Consider the following 15,062-nt stretch of genomic DNA (forward strand, 5'->3'; position numbering starts at 1 on the left):
AGTAAAAATATATTCGCTCGAATAGTCGGTCAGATGGGAAATTATTTGTTATCCGGCTGTTTAAATGAACGACGTAATTATTTATCGTTTATATGCGTAGATCTAAAGTAATTGTTCTGAATAGTGCAATTTATTTCTTGTTTGTATACAATTTTGTATACAATTTTATATGATATATATACATACGATTTAATACGATTTAAATATATTTTTATATTGTATAATTTTAATTGTTACTTGTTAGTTGTCATTTAATTGCTTATTATTTGTTACTTATTTTTGTATAAATAATGCTCTTTAAACGATATCATTGAGTTCACGAAGAAGAACGCGAGTTCTATAATAACGATAAATGGAAATTAATACTTATCGCACAACGAACGAAACAAAAATATCACTTGTTGCTATAAAATATTGCTTTTCGCCTATATTCCAGTGAAAAATAATATTTTATTTACAGATAATGAATAACAAATATTTCATTATCGGAATTATATTGCTTTTCACCTACAATCGAGTGAAAAATGACATTCCATTTGCAAACAAGAAATAACGAATATTTCATTAGCGAAATTATTCGAACGATTTATCGAGATATTAATTTCGTTTATAATTTGTTATTATTTCGAAGAAAATGTCGCCTGAACCCGGGACACGATCGCACGGCAATGTTCGAAAGTCGAACGATCCCGACGTACAACAATGTCTCCCTAATTGACGCACAGATTGTCCCCAGACATTGTCAAATGTGGACAATATTGTAAGAGGAGATACGATTGTGCCAGCCTTGTGGCTCGTTTTCTTATGGTCATCGATCGTGAACAACTATAAAAACGAGACGCAAGGCTCTTTTAATCTTGTCTCCTCTTCCCAAATTCTCCATTTCTGTGCGCAATCCGTCAATTAGGGGAGACATCACCATAATCCGACGCTCTTCTCCCAATGTATTCGTCGAAAGCAGCCACCCCTGCCACAGCCTCTCGCTAGTCTTGCATGGTTTGTTGCGTGACGTTAGCTCTGTGCATCCTTTTTCTTTACTTTTCTCTTTCTTCTGGTCACCTACTTCTCTTCTTCTTCGACTTCTCTCGACACAGTTCGCAGTGATTGTTGCTCGAGGAGCAGAGAGTAAGTACAGGCGTCGTGCCACGCGTTCGAACCGCGAGAAAACCGTGGGGGTTTGAGGAGGGTGGGAGAGGGGGGAGAAGGGGGCAGCCTTGCCCCGTGCCGAGAGGAGAGACGGAAGTTCGCAGACTTGGCGACGCCGAGCTGCTCGACAAGAGCGAGCGTTGTTTGCGCGACGTTATCGTTATTTACGCGCCGCCGCCGCCGAGCAGACCCGGCCACGGCCCCGGAAACCGAGTCGTAATTCTCCTCCGGTGGGTGCGGGAGACCGTTCGATCCGAGGTTCCGTACCCCCGCGGAGCCCGCGATCGCGGCGGCGAATCGCGCGCGACTACGCCGTCGGAGTGAAAAAGAAAAAAACCGGCGTCCCGGTCGACGACGCTGTTCTTTTGCGCCGGCCGCGGAAGATTTCTTTTAATTCGGCGCGCCGCAAAATTGCTCTCTTAAAGGGATTTAGCCGGCCGCGCATACAAAGAGGCCCGCGGCACGAAAGCCTCCGTCACCGGGACAGCTTCGTTCCACGGTCCGCGGATCAAAGCTGCGCTCTCGCTCGCTCGCACCAGCCTCGTAATTTATTCCCGTCTCGGCTTCCACAGTCATCGTTTCCTTCGCCCGCACCGGCTCCCCGCGGCTTTGCATATTAATTACCGGAATCCTTTTCCAGGACCCTTTACTACGCCCGGACTGCAATGCGATCCGCGCCGCGCTCCGGGAAATCGAATAATCGGCCGGCCTCGCTTTGCTACGGTACAAAGTTTTCGCGACCTTTTCATACTAGGTTCATAACTGGTACGATGACGTGCCCTGGCCACCGCGGCCAGCTTCTCTAATGCACAGAGTGTTTCGTCTGAGCGGGCTCGCGTAATGCGAATAAGAAAATGCATGGCCCGATTTAAGAGAATCGAGATGACCCTGAAATATCCTCCGGCATTGTACGAATGTGGAAATTGATAGTACTACGTGAGATACTTTTTTTTATAATAGACAGTTCTTGTATAGACATTGTTTTCGTAGCTTCGAGTTGGACGAAACACTGTGTTCACGGGGCGAAAAGTTATGACGATCCTTTCTGTTAGCCTAACGTTGATAAATGTTGGGATAACGTCTTACTGCGACAGCGATAATAATATAGAATTATTTGAAAAGGAATATTACATAAATTATTAATTTTTAGAGAAGTAAAGAGCTTCCGCGACGCTGTTTCTCATTTAATCGGTTTCTGAATTACTGTGCACTCATTTGTGGCTTGTCTGTCACAAAAGAGTCACGCCAATCTTTCTCTTCACAGAGTTCTTTCGAGTAAGTATGCACTTAGGAGAGTAAGTATGCACTTTACTCTCCATGAAATATAATATTATGTCGGGGTTAGAATTATTTGCGTTTGACTTAACACATTATCTGTGTTTCTGTAATTTGATTGTTCTTTCGAACAAATTCTTGTATTTGTACTTTCTGATATAAAAAGGATAAGCCGATGGATCAATGGTTAGATATTTAATTGTGGATTAATGATGGAATAAAATGGAGAAACGATAGAATGTAAGAATCGTCACAATTGTGAAAAAACTAACCAGATATAACACCGACAACGCTAACTGCTCTTGCAATGTCAGAAAACGAGGTACAATAAATTCTCCAGAATTGTTGCTCAGCTTTTAAACAAAAATGCACTATTTGGGAATAGGAGATCCAACTATTCTAGCCTTGCGACTCGTTTCTAGTCGCCGATTGTCAACGACGATAAAAAAGATCCACGAGACTCGAATAATCGTATCTCCTTCTCCCAAATAGTCAATTTTCGTACCAAACCTGAGCGACAATTGGAGAGAATTTACTGTAATGCCGGTGGACAGAAGCAATTTTGTCGACTGTGGCAGCAAGTGAAAGTATTAATTTCGTTACTCTTTTGGCTGAGAGCAATTTTGGAACTTGACGATTCTCTCATTCGACGATTTAACCTCGAACATTTCGAAAGAACCTTCGAGCGCTTCCACGACGAGGTCGCACACTTTCGCAAGCTCGGCCGCCATAAAGCTCGAAAGTAACAGCTCCCGGTAACAGTGCCTAAGGACGAAGCTGTTCAGAATCGTGCTGCGAACGGCACATTCAAAAATCGTGCCACGTTGATACATTAGATACCCGGGTAAGCCGCAATCTCCATAAACTTAGCTCTAACGTCGCTACACGGTTCGCAGATTGCGAAACGACGTTCTTTGGATACAAACGACGACGCTGCCTCAGCGTCGAGGCTGCTTGGTACCAGTTTCCTGGCTGATGAGGCAGCCCAGGAGGATGGAACCGTGAATACGGATGGAAGATAATTTCGCGTGAGCTATAGTGTTCGCAGGGGAGGCATCGATGCCCGCTGCGTCGCGAGTTTCGTTCGGCGACGGTCGATCAATCGTTCCGGGAGAACCGGGAGTGGGACTCTTTCCTCTCTCTTTCTCTCTCTCTCTCTCTTTCTCTCTCGGTCAGTGAAATACACAAGCGACCGGCTCCGTTTTCGGTACAAACGGGCCACTCCGGAGAACAAACGGCCCGAAAAAGCCTCCGGATCGCGAATTAACTGAAGAGAGTCCGGGTGAATGGCATCTTAGGCCCCTCGCTCGGAGCACCCTTCTGACGAGTAGTCGTCGGATATAAAAGCGATAAGAGAGAGAGAGAGAGAACGGTCACAGCGAGCGAGAGAGGGAGACAGCGAGATAGAGAGAGGGAGAGAGAGCCTGCGAATGTAGTGGGGAAAGCAGAGTAAGTTCGGGTTGAGGATGGTTCGGGTTGAGGAGGACGATCGATAGCCCGGCTGCACCCTGATGGTCGGTGTTGTCGTAGCCATTGCTTTAATTATTAATCGTATCCAGCCGCTTCTAGACCCTGCGTCGCAGGTGCAGTGACACGTTCCAAGGTTACGGTTCTCCTCCATGTTTATTCAGCCCGATTGTCCGCCGTCGTCGTTCCGATGCTCTCAGCCCGCGACATTTGCTCGACCTTCGGCGACCTTGATCCTTCGCCGACGAACGCCGAGGCTCGATGCCGGACTTTAATCTGTCTCGTCCGAAACGTCGAGCGAGCTCGCCGGGTCCGCCTCGACCCTATTGTCGACGGCGGGGTCTCCAGGTTCCACGATCGGCGACCGAAGCGCGAAAGTTCGTCTCGCTGGGCGCGGATTTCAGGCCGCTCGACGTCGCCGTTCTAAAGCCGAACAATCCAGGTCGCAATTATCGTAATTGCTCTTCACCGGGTGTACACCCCGCGTCCCTTTTGTTTCGCCGCGTAACAAGCTCTCTTCCGCGGCGCGCGACAAGACCGCGCGCGGCTTTCGCGTTCCCTGCAGCGGCGACACGCTCCCGTTTGCTCGCGGAGCCCCGAGGCGAGGCCCGGGCACGGGGTCGCCGGTTCCAGGCCGGGTCGAAGAAAACTCGCGAGCAAAACTCTGCGAGGAGATCGTGTCCGGAACGAGCGCGGCGCGTTCGCGCGGCGGTAAAAAGGCGATCGGTCTCCCCGGACGCGACGCGACTTCTGAAATTCGATTTTCTTGGAGAACGAAGTCCTCGATCCCGAGGATCCGAAGATCCCGCGATCCGGGGCGGGCGATCAACGATCGGAATCCCCCGTGTCCGCGGCGATGATCCGATGATCCGAGGAATCCGCGGCGCGCTTTTACGACGTATCAATCCCGGCGTTCACCAACCGGCGGGCTATAGCTTTTCAAGGGCGGTCGCGGTCGGCCCCAATTATTGATCCTTCGGAAGCGGCTTCCGGATCTAGCTCGCGAACGCTCGGACGAAAACTTGAGTGGGTGAAACGGCCGGGACCGAGCCCGGAGCCGTAACCGCGGGACGGAGGAGGACGGGGACGGGGAAGGCAGCGTGGAAGAATGGAGGCGGGCGAAAGGAGAAAATGGGGTGATCCCCGTTCCAGGGGTCGTCGCAGGATCTCGCTCGGGATTCTCTCTCGTTCACCCGTTTCGGGCCGATCTTCCCGAGACAATTCCCGCCTCGAGGATCCCGGACTTATTGGCTGGAACTGCACTTTCGCGGGAACCGTCGGCCGCGTCGCCGGCAGAGGCGGCGCCACTGTGCCCTCTAATAGAAAGTCGTTAGAGCCACGGTAATCCCTCTACCGTTATGCATGCAGCCTTTGGAAATATTAATGACTACAGAGGCCCGATTCCGCTTCCTTCGGATGCCGCGCGAATGACGATTTACGATCGTCGCTGTTACCGGATTGCCGGCCATCGGGCGCGCGCGCTCTAAGTCATGCGAGCCGCTTTACTGCCTTTGATCGCCTTACAACAGCCGTTATTTCGATCTTGGTTGAATCATATTCGTTAACGTCTGGTTCGCGGAACCCGTCGAAATGACGGGTCACTGATTCTTCAACATTTATTAGTTATTTATTCGATAGGATTGCGCGCTGTTCGCGCGAATTAGAAATGTTGCACACCCGTTGTAAGGAACAGAAAACGCGTAGATAATTAACACTGGATTCGCGGAACCCGTCAAAATGTTGCTGATTTTTTAATTTACGATTATTCTGATCGTAAAGACACGTTTACGAGTTGTTTGTTCAATTGATACGTTACTTGCGGCAAATGTTACAGTAACGCTTCTTAAAAATTAGAATAAACGTCTTATTTCAGAGTAATAAATCAGAATAATAGTCAGAATAAACTCTCGGAATAATACTCGGAATAAACTAATAGAAATCAGCTGTTTCTCGTGCTCCGTAAATCTAGCGTTAATTACATCTCGCATGATTTGAACGCGTTATAAATAACACAATCGAATCGAGAAAATTTTTGTAACAGCGTCAGTCGTTCGATCTACCTATTTTTGTCATAAATGCGTCAAATCCGCGGTCTAAATATAATAATAACGATAATAATCTTCCTTCGATAGAATGAACCTTTAGATTGCAAGCTGCCTCGGTTAAAACATTTCAACGAAGATCCTCGGTCTAGTAACGGCTAAAGCAACCTTGACACCGTCGTGTGTCCAGTTAGTTAACAGAAAAGGAACGCCGCTGTTTCGTTGTCCACGACAAAGAAACGCCGCATGTAAAATTGTCCCGTTTCGGCGCCGTTTTGGCCGGAATCTTTGTCCGGAGATCGAGAAAGATCTCTCCCGCGCGTCTCCTTCGTCTCGTCGCGATCCGGCGACGAAACTTTCGGAAATAGGTGAGGGTCGAGGGTGGCAAAAAGACGTCCGCGGCTTCGATTTTATTTAACGCGTCCGCAGGGTGCCGTTAAACGGTGTCACTGTCTATCGACGTATCGGCGAACCTACAGCGCCTAGCCTCGAAGCAAGCCGCGAGTCGATGCCCGGGTTGATCGAATCGGTGGCCTCCGCGGAATCAGGGCGCCCGCCACCACCCCGCGACCTGCACCCTCGGCGATTCATCGGTGAGATCCTCGATTAATATCCCATGCAACTTCCCTACTTCCCCGGCGCTCTATCGAGTGACAGGCGGCCGGGTTCGGGGGAATCGGCGAGATTGACAGACAATGCGCGATGGATTTTCGAGCCGAGATCGTCGTTAGGGTTGATCCTCCGGGCGGATCGCGGCCGGATTGATTCGCGGAATCGCGCAGCTTCCGGCAAGCGGCGAGGACACGGGTCGCTCGTCGTCGAATTGATCGCGCGACGCCGAGAATAATGGTGGGCCGTCGATTCCGGGCCCGGCGGCCATAACTTGCGTCGGATCGAGCCTCGATCGATGGGTGCCCGTTATTAATCCCCGCGGCGGGTCTCCTTTCGGCGAATGAAACGGCCGGATCGGTTAAGATGACGTTTAATCGTGTGCTTAATCGACGGTGTCGTTACAAACGTGGCGCAAACAAATGTACAAATGAAATGAAGGACGGTTCCCTGTGCTACTTCGATCCGTTGCGAAGCGTCGCTGCTGCTGTCTTGGTCGATCGAAGTCGGTTCCGTAGAAGTAGAATGGAAAATGCAAGGTTCTTCTTCTTCCTATTCTTCTCTCTTTCTCACCCTCTCTCTCTATCTCCCTCTCTTTCTCTCGCTTTCTCTCCCACGTGGCGTTCGCGGTCTTCTTGCGTTTAATCGCCGGTCATCATTTCCATGAACTCTGCGGGATGAAAGAAAGCAGACGCAGTTAGGAGACCGGTTCCGACAATTCCACGTCGGAGCTATTACGCTCGCGACCCTACCCGGATCGACCAAGATCCCGAAGATTACGAGAGGGTGGTGGGGAGGGGGCGGAGGGGGTTGAGCACCCTTTTCATTCCGCGACGAATGTTTCTCCTGCGGAGCAAGTAGGTCGTCCTTGCCCCTTTATGCGCGGCCTCCGAGCTTTTTCAGAGGAGCTTTCAAAGACCGGTATTAAGACGTTCGAGGTTTAATCAAGCCCTCGCACGTGCGCGCGCGCGCGCTCGGGCAAATGCTGGCAACGTATGCCGGGTTTGGAAATTCGAAAACTGTTCGCAAAATCGTCGTCGCGGCCCCCTTATTTTTCGATTACTTTTAAAACGCGGGCGAACGAAGCGTGGGAGTCGGTTGTTTATCTCAAGAGGGACACGCGGAGGTATCGAGGCGAGAACGGAAGATTCGAAGGCGAGATCTCAGCCGCGTGAGCAAAGCGGGGAAAGATAGCTACCGTCAAAGTCAACAGTGCCGGATCCGTCGGTATCAATTTCAGCGATCATGCCGTCCATTTGATCGGGCGTTATCTGATCGTCGAGGGCTGCTAGGATCTCTCTGAGAGAGCTGGTGGGAATATATCCGTTGCCCTCCTTGTCGTACAGCCTGAAAGCCTCCTTGAGCTCCTTCTGCAGCGCCTCGTCGTCCTCCTCTTGGAAGTGGGACGCCACCCGGTAGAACGAGTCGAAATTCAATTTGCCGCTGCCTGAAAATCAAACCGGGCCCGATTAAAATCCACTTCGAGGAGAGAGAGAGAGAGAGAGAGAGAGAGAGAGAGAGAGAGGACTGGAAACTCTGCAAACCCGTTTATCGTTTCCAAAATGAAATTTTTCAGGTATTACATTTCGATAAAACTTTGGCATACATTTATTGATAACGCTTCAAAGCTTCAAGATCCAAAATATTAGCCATTTTAAATAATTATATACGCGGGGGCGTCGCGCTAATGACAAAAATCGGAAATAATTAATGTCCTAATTTTAATTAATGTTTTATATACATATTGATAGGCTTATTTTCAGTATTTAATTAGTCCCAATGATTCTATTAATTTATGTACGCAGCAATATTTAAAGAATTTAAACTTTCAGAAGGGTTTCAAAGAGATGTTTAGAAGTGTCAGACGCGGAACTTGTTTCATGTGAAAGCTTAGACAATGTCGAAGAGAAACACGCAAATTTCAAGTGCCTTCAGACGACTGTCTTTAAGTTCTGCAAAATTGATGCAATGCAATTCTTACAAATGCGACTGAAACGAACTTTTCAGCGACTTCTCACACATTTCCGACGATCTGGCAACAAAATGTATCGAACAGAAGTTCATCAGTTTCCATTTCTCAACAAATTTTGCTACATAAAATTTCAGAAACAAAGCATCTGTAACAAACGATCGAAGTCATTTCGATATTTTTTAATATCAGTATATACTTTTGACTCGACAATATTAATCAATTCAATATCAATCTTGTAATAACCTTAAAATAATTTCGGACGTGACGAAAGGGTTTGCAGCCCCCTGTGCGGCGAGTCGGTGTAAACAACTCCGGCCCCGTTCGGCGGCTCCTTTCCCCGTTTCCCTTTCGCGCCGCGCCGGTTTTTTGCCGATAGGAAAACACTAGGAGGACAATATACTTGGTAGCGTTCCAAGCGGTCCCGTTTACGCAACGCCGCAGCGTTGAGAATTTTCAAGAATAGAGAAATTTCGAAATTGATAACGGCGAAAACACGGTCTCGCCGGGAAAAGGGGATCGGCGGACGGAAACACCGGCGACCGCCGCACCAGCTCGACTCTCTCCCGTTGGATAGCTGGATCCGTGTCGACGCTGACCGGAATACCCGAAGCGAGTTCGATCGGCAGGCCACCAGGACAATATCTGCATAATAATGCAACTCGACAAAGCGACCCGACAACAACGCCGAGGTAGAGAGAGAGAAAGGGTGGGAGGGGACGTCTCGATTCCGAGAAACGACTTCAAGGGCTTACGCTAATTCCGGCTGGACGTGTCACTGATCAACGTCATCCTTAAATGCACCGCCCTCGAACCTATCCGGTCCGGACGTGCCGGCTAGAGCTGTTCGATCCGCGTTTCTTAGGAAACGATATACGTGTCGCGGCGGAACTGCGGACCCGGTAATTCCGAGCCGCACGAGCCACCTTTAACCCCGCCCGACTCAGAAATATGAGTCGCGAACGGTCCTCACGGAAACTCGCGAACTCGGGACTTTGATTCAGTGTTCGCCGAACGATGAAATTGAGAGGCATTCGGCGCGAAAACGTCTTAACTCGAATTTACGGTCGTTCTGCGGTGCAAGCGGCGTGTGAACGCGATTCTCTGCGGTTATCAAAAAATTAACGAATCGGGAATGTTCTCCCGAGTATTTAGAAAACGTCTTAAAATTTCATGGATTTAAAGAATTTTGGATTGATTAACCCTTTGCACTCGAAGCTGTTTTAACTTCGAGACTAAGATAGTTCTTCCAGTACTGTATTATTTTTATATTGTTTGCATATGAAAGTCAATTTACTCGCTCGTATAATAACTACACTTTTAACAATTCTTTGAATATAAACAAATTTATTAAATATATGTGGCCAAGGGTGAGTGCGAAGGGTTAAATTATACTTGCAAAGCAAAGTTATGTTATGGCATCGATTACTGTTTCAACATTCTTACCCCTTGCGAGTCTTAATAAATTTGAGAAATTTTTATGGATTAGAAATTAAATTCTAAATAATTTCGTGTTAATGTGTCCAAATACAGTAGAACGAACGGTTCGTCGACGATAGGTTGCATTGTTTCACACGTACTCTCCCTTTTCATTGCAAGAAACGCGAATTCTTCCTAAAAACTACATAGAAAGTTTTCCCACTGTAATTCTGCTTCTTTCTCAATAAGAATATCCAATAATCGACTGCATTTTTATTCTAATTTATTGCCGGGCAATAAAAGAACATTCGATTGCATTATAAAACTTCGTCCGTTGAATCGACGGAAATCGGCAAAAATCGACAAAAAATTCCTCATAGAAACAACATTTCTCTGCTGCAAGTCTACCTGTTTTTTCCTCGACAAGAATATCCGACAATCGATTATCGCATTTTAATGGTAATTCGTAAGCCAAGCGACAAAAATATTTGGCGATATCAAAAAACCTCGGTTCCAATTATATCGTATAAAATCGATGAACAAACACTTCGTTTGTCGTTTTAGCTTCCGAGCACAGACCGGCTTATATTGTTTTCACACCGAATGCCTCGAATGTACGATCGACGAGCCCCACTGGCGAGCACCGGAAGACCCAATGTTTCTCGAAAAGTACAAAAAGAAAAAAGAACAAAAAAGAAAAAAGAACTGGTCGGCTTAAAAATCGAGTAAATCGGCAGGCTGGTTAACAAGCCGAGGGAGAGATGAAGTGCCTCGAGGGGTACGACTGGAGCAGTAGCCCTTTTACCGTCAGCTGGATTAATAACGGGCGAGACGGGCCGGGCTCTGCTCGACTAACCCGAGCTTTCAAATTAACGGGTGAACCGGTTTTAATCTTCTCAGCGGCGTGGATCGCGTGGGTGAGAAGCTCTTTGACGGCGGCCGCGTCTGACGCGCGACTCGTGCCAGAGGGTGCAGGCTCTCGCAGTCGATACACGGTGAACCGGGCCGGAATACGGGGAGAGGAAAGTATGCGAGGAGATAGCTAGAGAGAAAGGGAGAGAGACAGGAGCGAGCAGAGAGGCTCTCTCTAGCCCGACCTAATTCTTTTTCACGGTAAAAAGGAGCCGGCGCGCTCGGATATCTCCGGCTAGATCCTGTAGGGTGCCATTCTTCTTTTTGAAAGCCCGGTCGCCGGAAATCCCGCGGCGCGGATCATGTCGGCGCTGTATCTCGCGGATCACTGATTCGATCTAGTCCCGAGACCATAATGGAGAGCAGGGCCGAGATATCGGGTCGTTTCGATTTCGATTGGCGTCGCTCGCTCGCTCCGTTCGGGCTGGGAAACGCGGCCCGGCCCGTTCGCTTGTGCATGCTCGGCAACCGTAGGCACTCGCGCGGATCGATTGAAATGAAACTCGAACGGCCACCCGGGGCTACCTTCGGCAAAACTTTAGGAAAGTTTTCGCGTCGGTGTGTGTCCGGCTCCCGTTGCTTCCACTCATTACCGCATGAATTATTCGGGCCCGAGTTCGGTCGCTCGATCGAACCGTCCGTCCTCCATCGATCCAAAAATTGTTACGCGAGGAGCAATCGCTGGCCCCGCGGCGGGAACGATCGACGATTATCTCTTAATAGCACCATCGGATATAACGCACCTTCCTCGTCCTCCTGCTTCAGAATCACCTCGAGCTCGTGATCGTCGAAAGTGTGCCCCAGGGTGTTCAGAATCGTCCTCACTTTTTCCTTTTCGATGCGGCCCGACTTCGCCGAGTCGAACATGGAGAAAGCCCTCCTGAGCACTGTAAAACACAAGCGATTTGGTAGTAGTATCGTGTCTCAGCCGGCAAATGAACGTCGATTTTGTTGCCGCGAGAAGACAGGAGCTTGCTGTAGAACGACCAACATTTTTACTATATTATATATTACAGTAATGTCTCCCGAACTGACGCTCAGATTGTGCAGAAAAATGGACAATTTGGGAAGAGGTGATACGATTATTCGAGCACTGCAGCTCGTTCTTATGGTTGTTGAAAATTTGAGACTATAAAAACGCACCGCAAGTTTCGAATAATCGTATCTCCTTTTCCAAAATTGTCCACTAAAATGGACAGTCGATCTACACTGGCACTCCAATCTATCAGGAAATCCATCTTACTAGTCTCAGTATCTGGTCCAAAATTTTGCTATCGACTTAGGTGGACCAGTTACTGAGACTGGTGGGATTCATTATCGGACAGATCACAAAAATCTGGAAAATCAATTCCACTAGTCTCAGTAACTGGTCTAAAATTTTGCTATCTATGTAGTGGGACCAGTTACTGAGACTAGTAGGATTGGTTTTCCTGATTTTTGGAATCTGTCCGAAAATCCATCCCACTAGTCTCAGTAACTGGTCCACCTCGGTCGATAGCAAAATTTTGGACCAGTTACTGAGACTAGTAGAATTCATTTTCGGGATTTTTGTCATCTGCCCGGAAATCAATTCCACTAGTCTCAGTAACTGGTCCACCTAGGCCCATAGCAAAATTTTGGACCAGTTACTGAGACTAGTGGAATTCATTTTTCGAATTTTTGGGAGTCTGAGGGCATGTGATAACTTCATCTCTACCGAACACTAAAATGAATTTTTTTCACTCAGTAACTGGTCCCCCTAGGTCGATAGCAAAATTTTGGACCAGTTACTGAGACTAGTAAGATGGATTTCCGGGTAAATTGGAATGCGAGTGTAGATCGATTTTTTCTAAATGTTATGATTACTCTTGCTAAAAATATCCGAGAACTTAAACGTGAAATTATTAGTTAAATTATGCGTTTGCTATTTTTGCAACAAGATGTGCGTACAGTCCTGGTGTCATTATTATGTCGAGATTTGTCCTCGAAGGGTTAATTGTCGAAAGAAACGCGGTATTTTCTGGATCAGTTGAAAAGATCTCTACGATAACTGTCGCAATTCTGTTCTTGTACTAATGCAAGCAAAACGAAACGACTTACACCGTTCCTGATTCTATTGTGTGAAACTTCTTCTTACTTTACCGATAAAAGCGACACCGTACGCGATGCAACTATGATTACAATAACTTGTGCAACAAACGATTCAAATTCGGACGACAATTTATCGCGCAAGTGATTATAATCGTAATTGAAAACTAAATCAAACAATTCGCTTTTCAATTCAGTAAATTCTGCCCAATTTTTCTGTAGCTTGTAAACGAAAATAGACAATTTGGGAAAAAGAGATACGATTATCCGAGCCTTGCAGCTCGTTTCTACAGTTCTCGACAATTCGTAACTATAAAAACGAACCGCGAGGCTCGAATAATCGTATCTCCTTTTCCCAAATTGCCAAGGTTATGTCAAGAATCTGCGCGTCAGTTGGAGAGACATTGCTATCGAATGGAATTTCGTAAATCGCGGCAAACGATGGAAAAGTAGTATCTGCGTTATTGCTGCGAGGCGTCGCGACGCCGGCGTAGGATTTATTTACACGTGCCCGAGCGGCGCGTGTATTAATATAACGGGCCGGGCTAGTCGATCCGCGGTTTATTTTGCGATTGCGAGTCGGATTGCGCAACGCGAGCTTCTCCCATGGAACGGAGGAGCCTGGGAACGGGGATGCTGGCCGTGCCGGCGATAAATCGAATCGGGCCGCGATGCGATTTGGCAGCGGATCGTGATCGAGGATGGCCCCGCGTCGCCGCGACAAATCTTAATGAGCAACCACGCGCCGGGGTTCGGCCGGTCTTTGATGTCGTCCCGGTCGCATCTAGCACCGTGAGGTACACATCGGTCGCGCGACCCAAATTTCAAAGAGCTCGCGACATTCCCTCCGTCGCTTCCTTCCTTCCTTCCTTCCGAGGAGAAGGAACACCGGCCATCGTACTTGTTGACGCGGGCCGAGACCGATGAAGCAGAAGCCAGAAGCGGATTCTATTTGCACGCGGCGACGGTTCCGGCCCGTCCTCTCCGTCATCGGCTACTCACTTTTCACTTGTTCCTCGTCCTGAAACAGAAACAACAACTCTCAGTTTGCGACCCAGTTCCGGACCGTGGGGCGCGGTGCGCGCGCGCGACACTTTTATCAGTTCCTCTGGAAACGGCCGTCATTAGACTCTGTCGACGTTCTCTTTTTTTCGTTTCTTTTTTCTCTCTTTTTACGGACGAACGAACGAACGAACCGACGCGACGCCGTGTTTCAGCTGGAAATTGCTCTACTCGATCGTCGCCGGAGGACCGCGCGGACCTTTGGGCGCCCGTTGCGCGGATAGCGTTCGCCTCTCACTATCCACAAAAAAATGATCGCTACGCGAATCTCCTGCCCCACTTTCCGAGCGTCCGGCAAATCCGTGACGCGATCCCGTCGACAAAGTCTGTTTAATCGGGCTACAGAGAGACGGAGAGAGATAGGCAGATTTTCTGTACGTTCTCGGTACGAAACGTTGCGAGCGACGGTACGAAACGTGGAACTAACCATCTTCCGGCTTTCCTCGCCGCGGAACTACGACGTGTCTCTCGGTTCTCTCTCACTAACGGCTTATCCGCGCTGGATATATCTTTTATAAGCTTAGCCGGCACGCGTGGAAGGGGAGAAGAGCCGTCTCTCTTCTCGCGTCCCTTCCTGCGAGCTGTCGAAATTCACAGCTCTCCTCGCAGCATGAGCCGACGCCAGCTCGCGTTCGTGCTATAATGCTACGGTTCTCCGTGGAAACGGTTAACCAACGGGCTCGATTCAAGGCCGGCTGTCAAAGAACCGCCCTCGGCTTCTCGGTCTCTTTAACCGGCCGCGGAGCCGCGCGCCGGCCCGGCAACCCGTTTATCCTCGCCGAAATCACATTTTTCAGGTATTACACGGCCAAACAATTCTCGAGCAGAGATTTGTTGATATAGGCCGCGGATCTTTGTGCGAGACGAAGATCGTCCGAGTTCATTGTAAAGAGTTTGAATTAGGTGAAAAGTATCCTTTTCTCTTTTAACGATCGTGATCAGTCGAAAATAATGCAACAATGATCTTATCTTCTTTTAACGTTTTTTTTTAGTCTTGCATTTGGCTTATTGATTTTTAGTAGAGATGCATAAAATCTGCGATCTATTGATAGCCGTTCGAAGATTCAGAATCGAAAATATTAGCTGTTTTAAAT

General features: G+C 48.2%; 2 protein-coding genes across 5 annotated transcripts in view; one reads left to right on the plus strand and one right to left on the minus strand.

Annotated features, from left to right (window-relative positions):
• Positions 1-15,062, plus strand: part of LOC117222521 (neo-calmodulin) — a 131,803-nt gene that overhangs the window by 87,519 nt on the left and 29,222 nt on the right. The gene's annotated exons all lie outside the window — the stretch shown is intronic.
• Positions 6,897-14,525, minus strand: TpnCIIb (troponin C type IIb). The gene is made up of 5 exons (XM_076521207.1): positions 14,396-14,525; positions 13,909-13,927; positions 11,583-11,726; positions 7,738-7,986; positions 6,897-7,209 (listed from the first exon to the last, which is right to left on the minus strand). The coding sequence occupies exons 1-5, from the start codon at positions 14,396-14,398 to the stop codon at positions 7,181-7,183; spliced, it is 444 nt and encodes a 147-aa protein (XP_076377322.1). The 5' UTR covers positions 14,399-14,525; the 3' UTR covers positions 6,897-7,180.

This window comes from Megalopta genalis, chromosome 4, assembly GCF_051020955.1.
Source record: "Megalopta genalis isolate 19385.01 chromosome 4, iyMegGena1_principal, whole genome shotgun sequence".
Classification (NCBI taxonomy): Eukaryota; Metazoa; Arthropoda; class Insecta; order Hymenoptera; family Halictidae; genus Megalopta; species Megalopta genalis.

Excerpts from the sequence above, each read along its gene's own strand:
- TpnCIIb (XM_076521207.1), bottom strand. Across the intron at positions 7,987-11,582 it reads GAAGCAGGAGGACGAGGAAG|GCAGCGGCAAATTGAATTTC; the intron begins GTGCGTTATATC and ends TTTGATTTTCAG. Across the intron at positions 7,210-7,737 it reads CGGCACTGTTGACTTTGACG|AGTTCATGGAAATGATGACC; the intron begins GTAGCTATCTTT and ends TTCATCCCGCAG.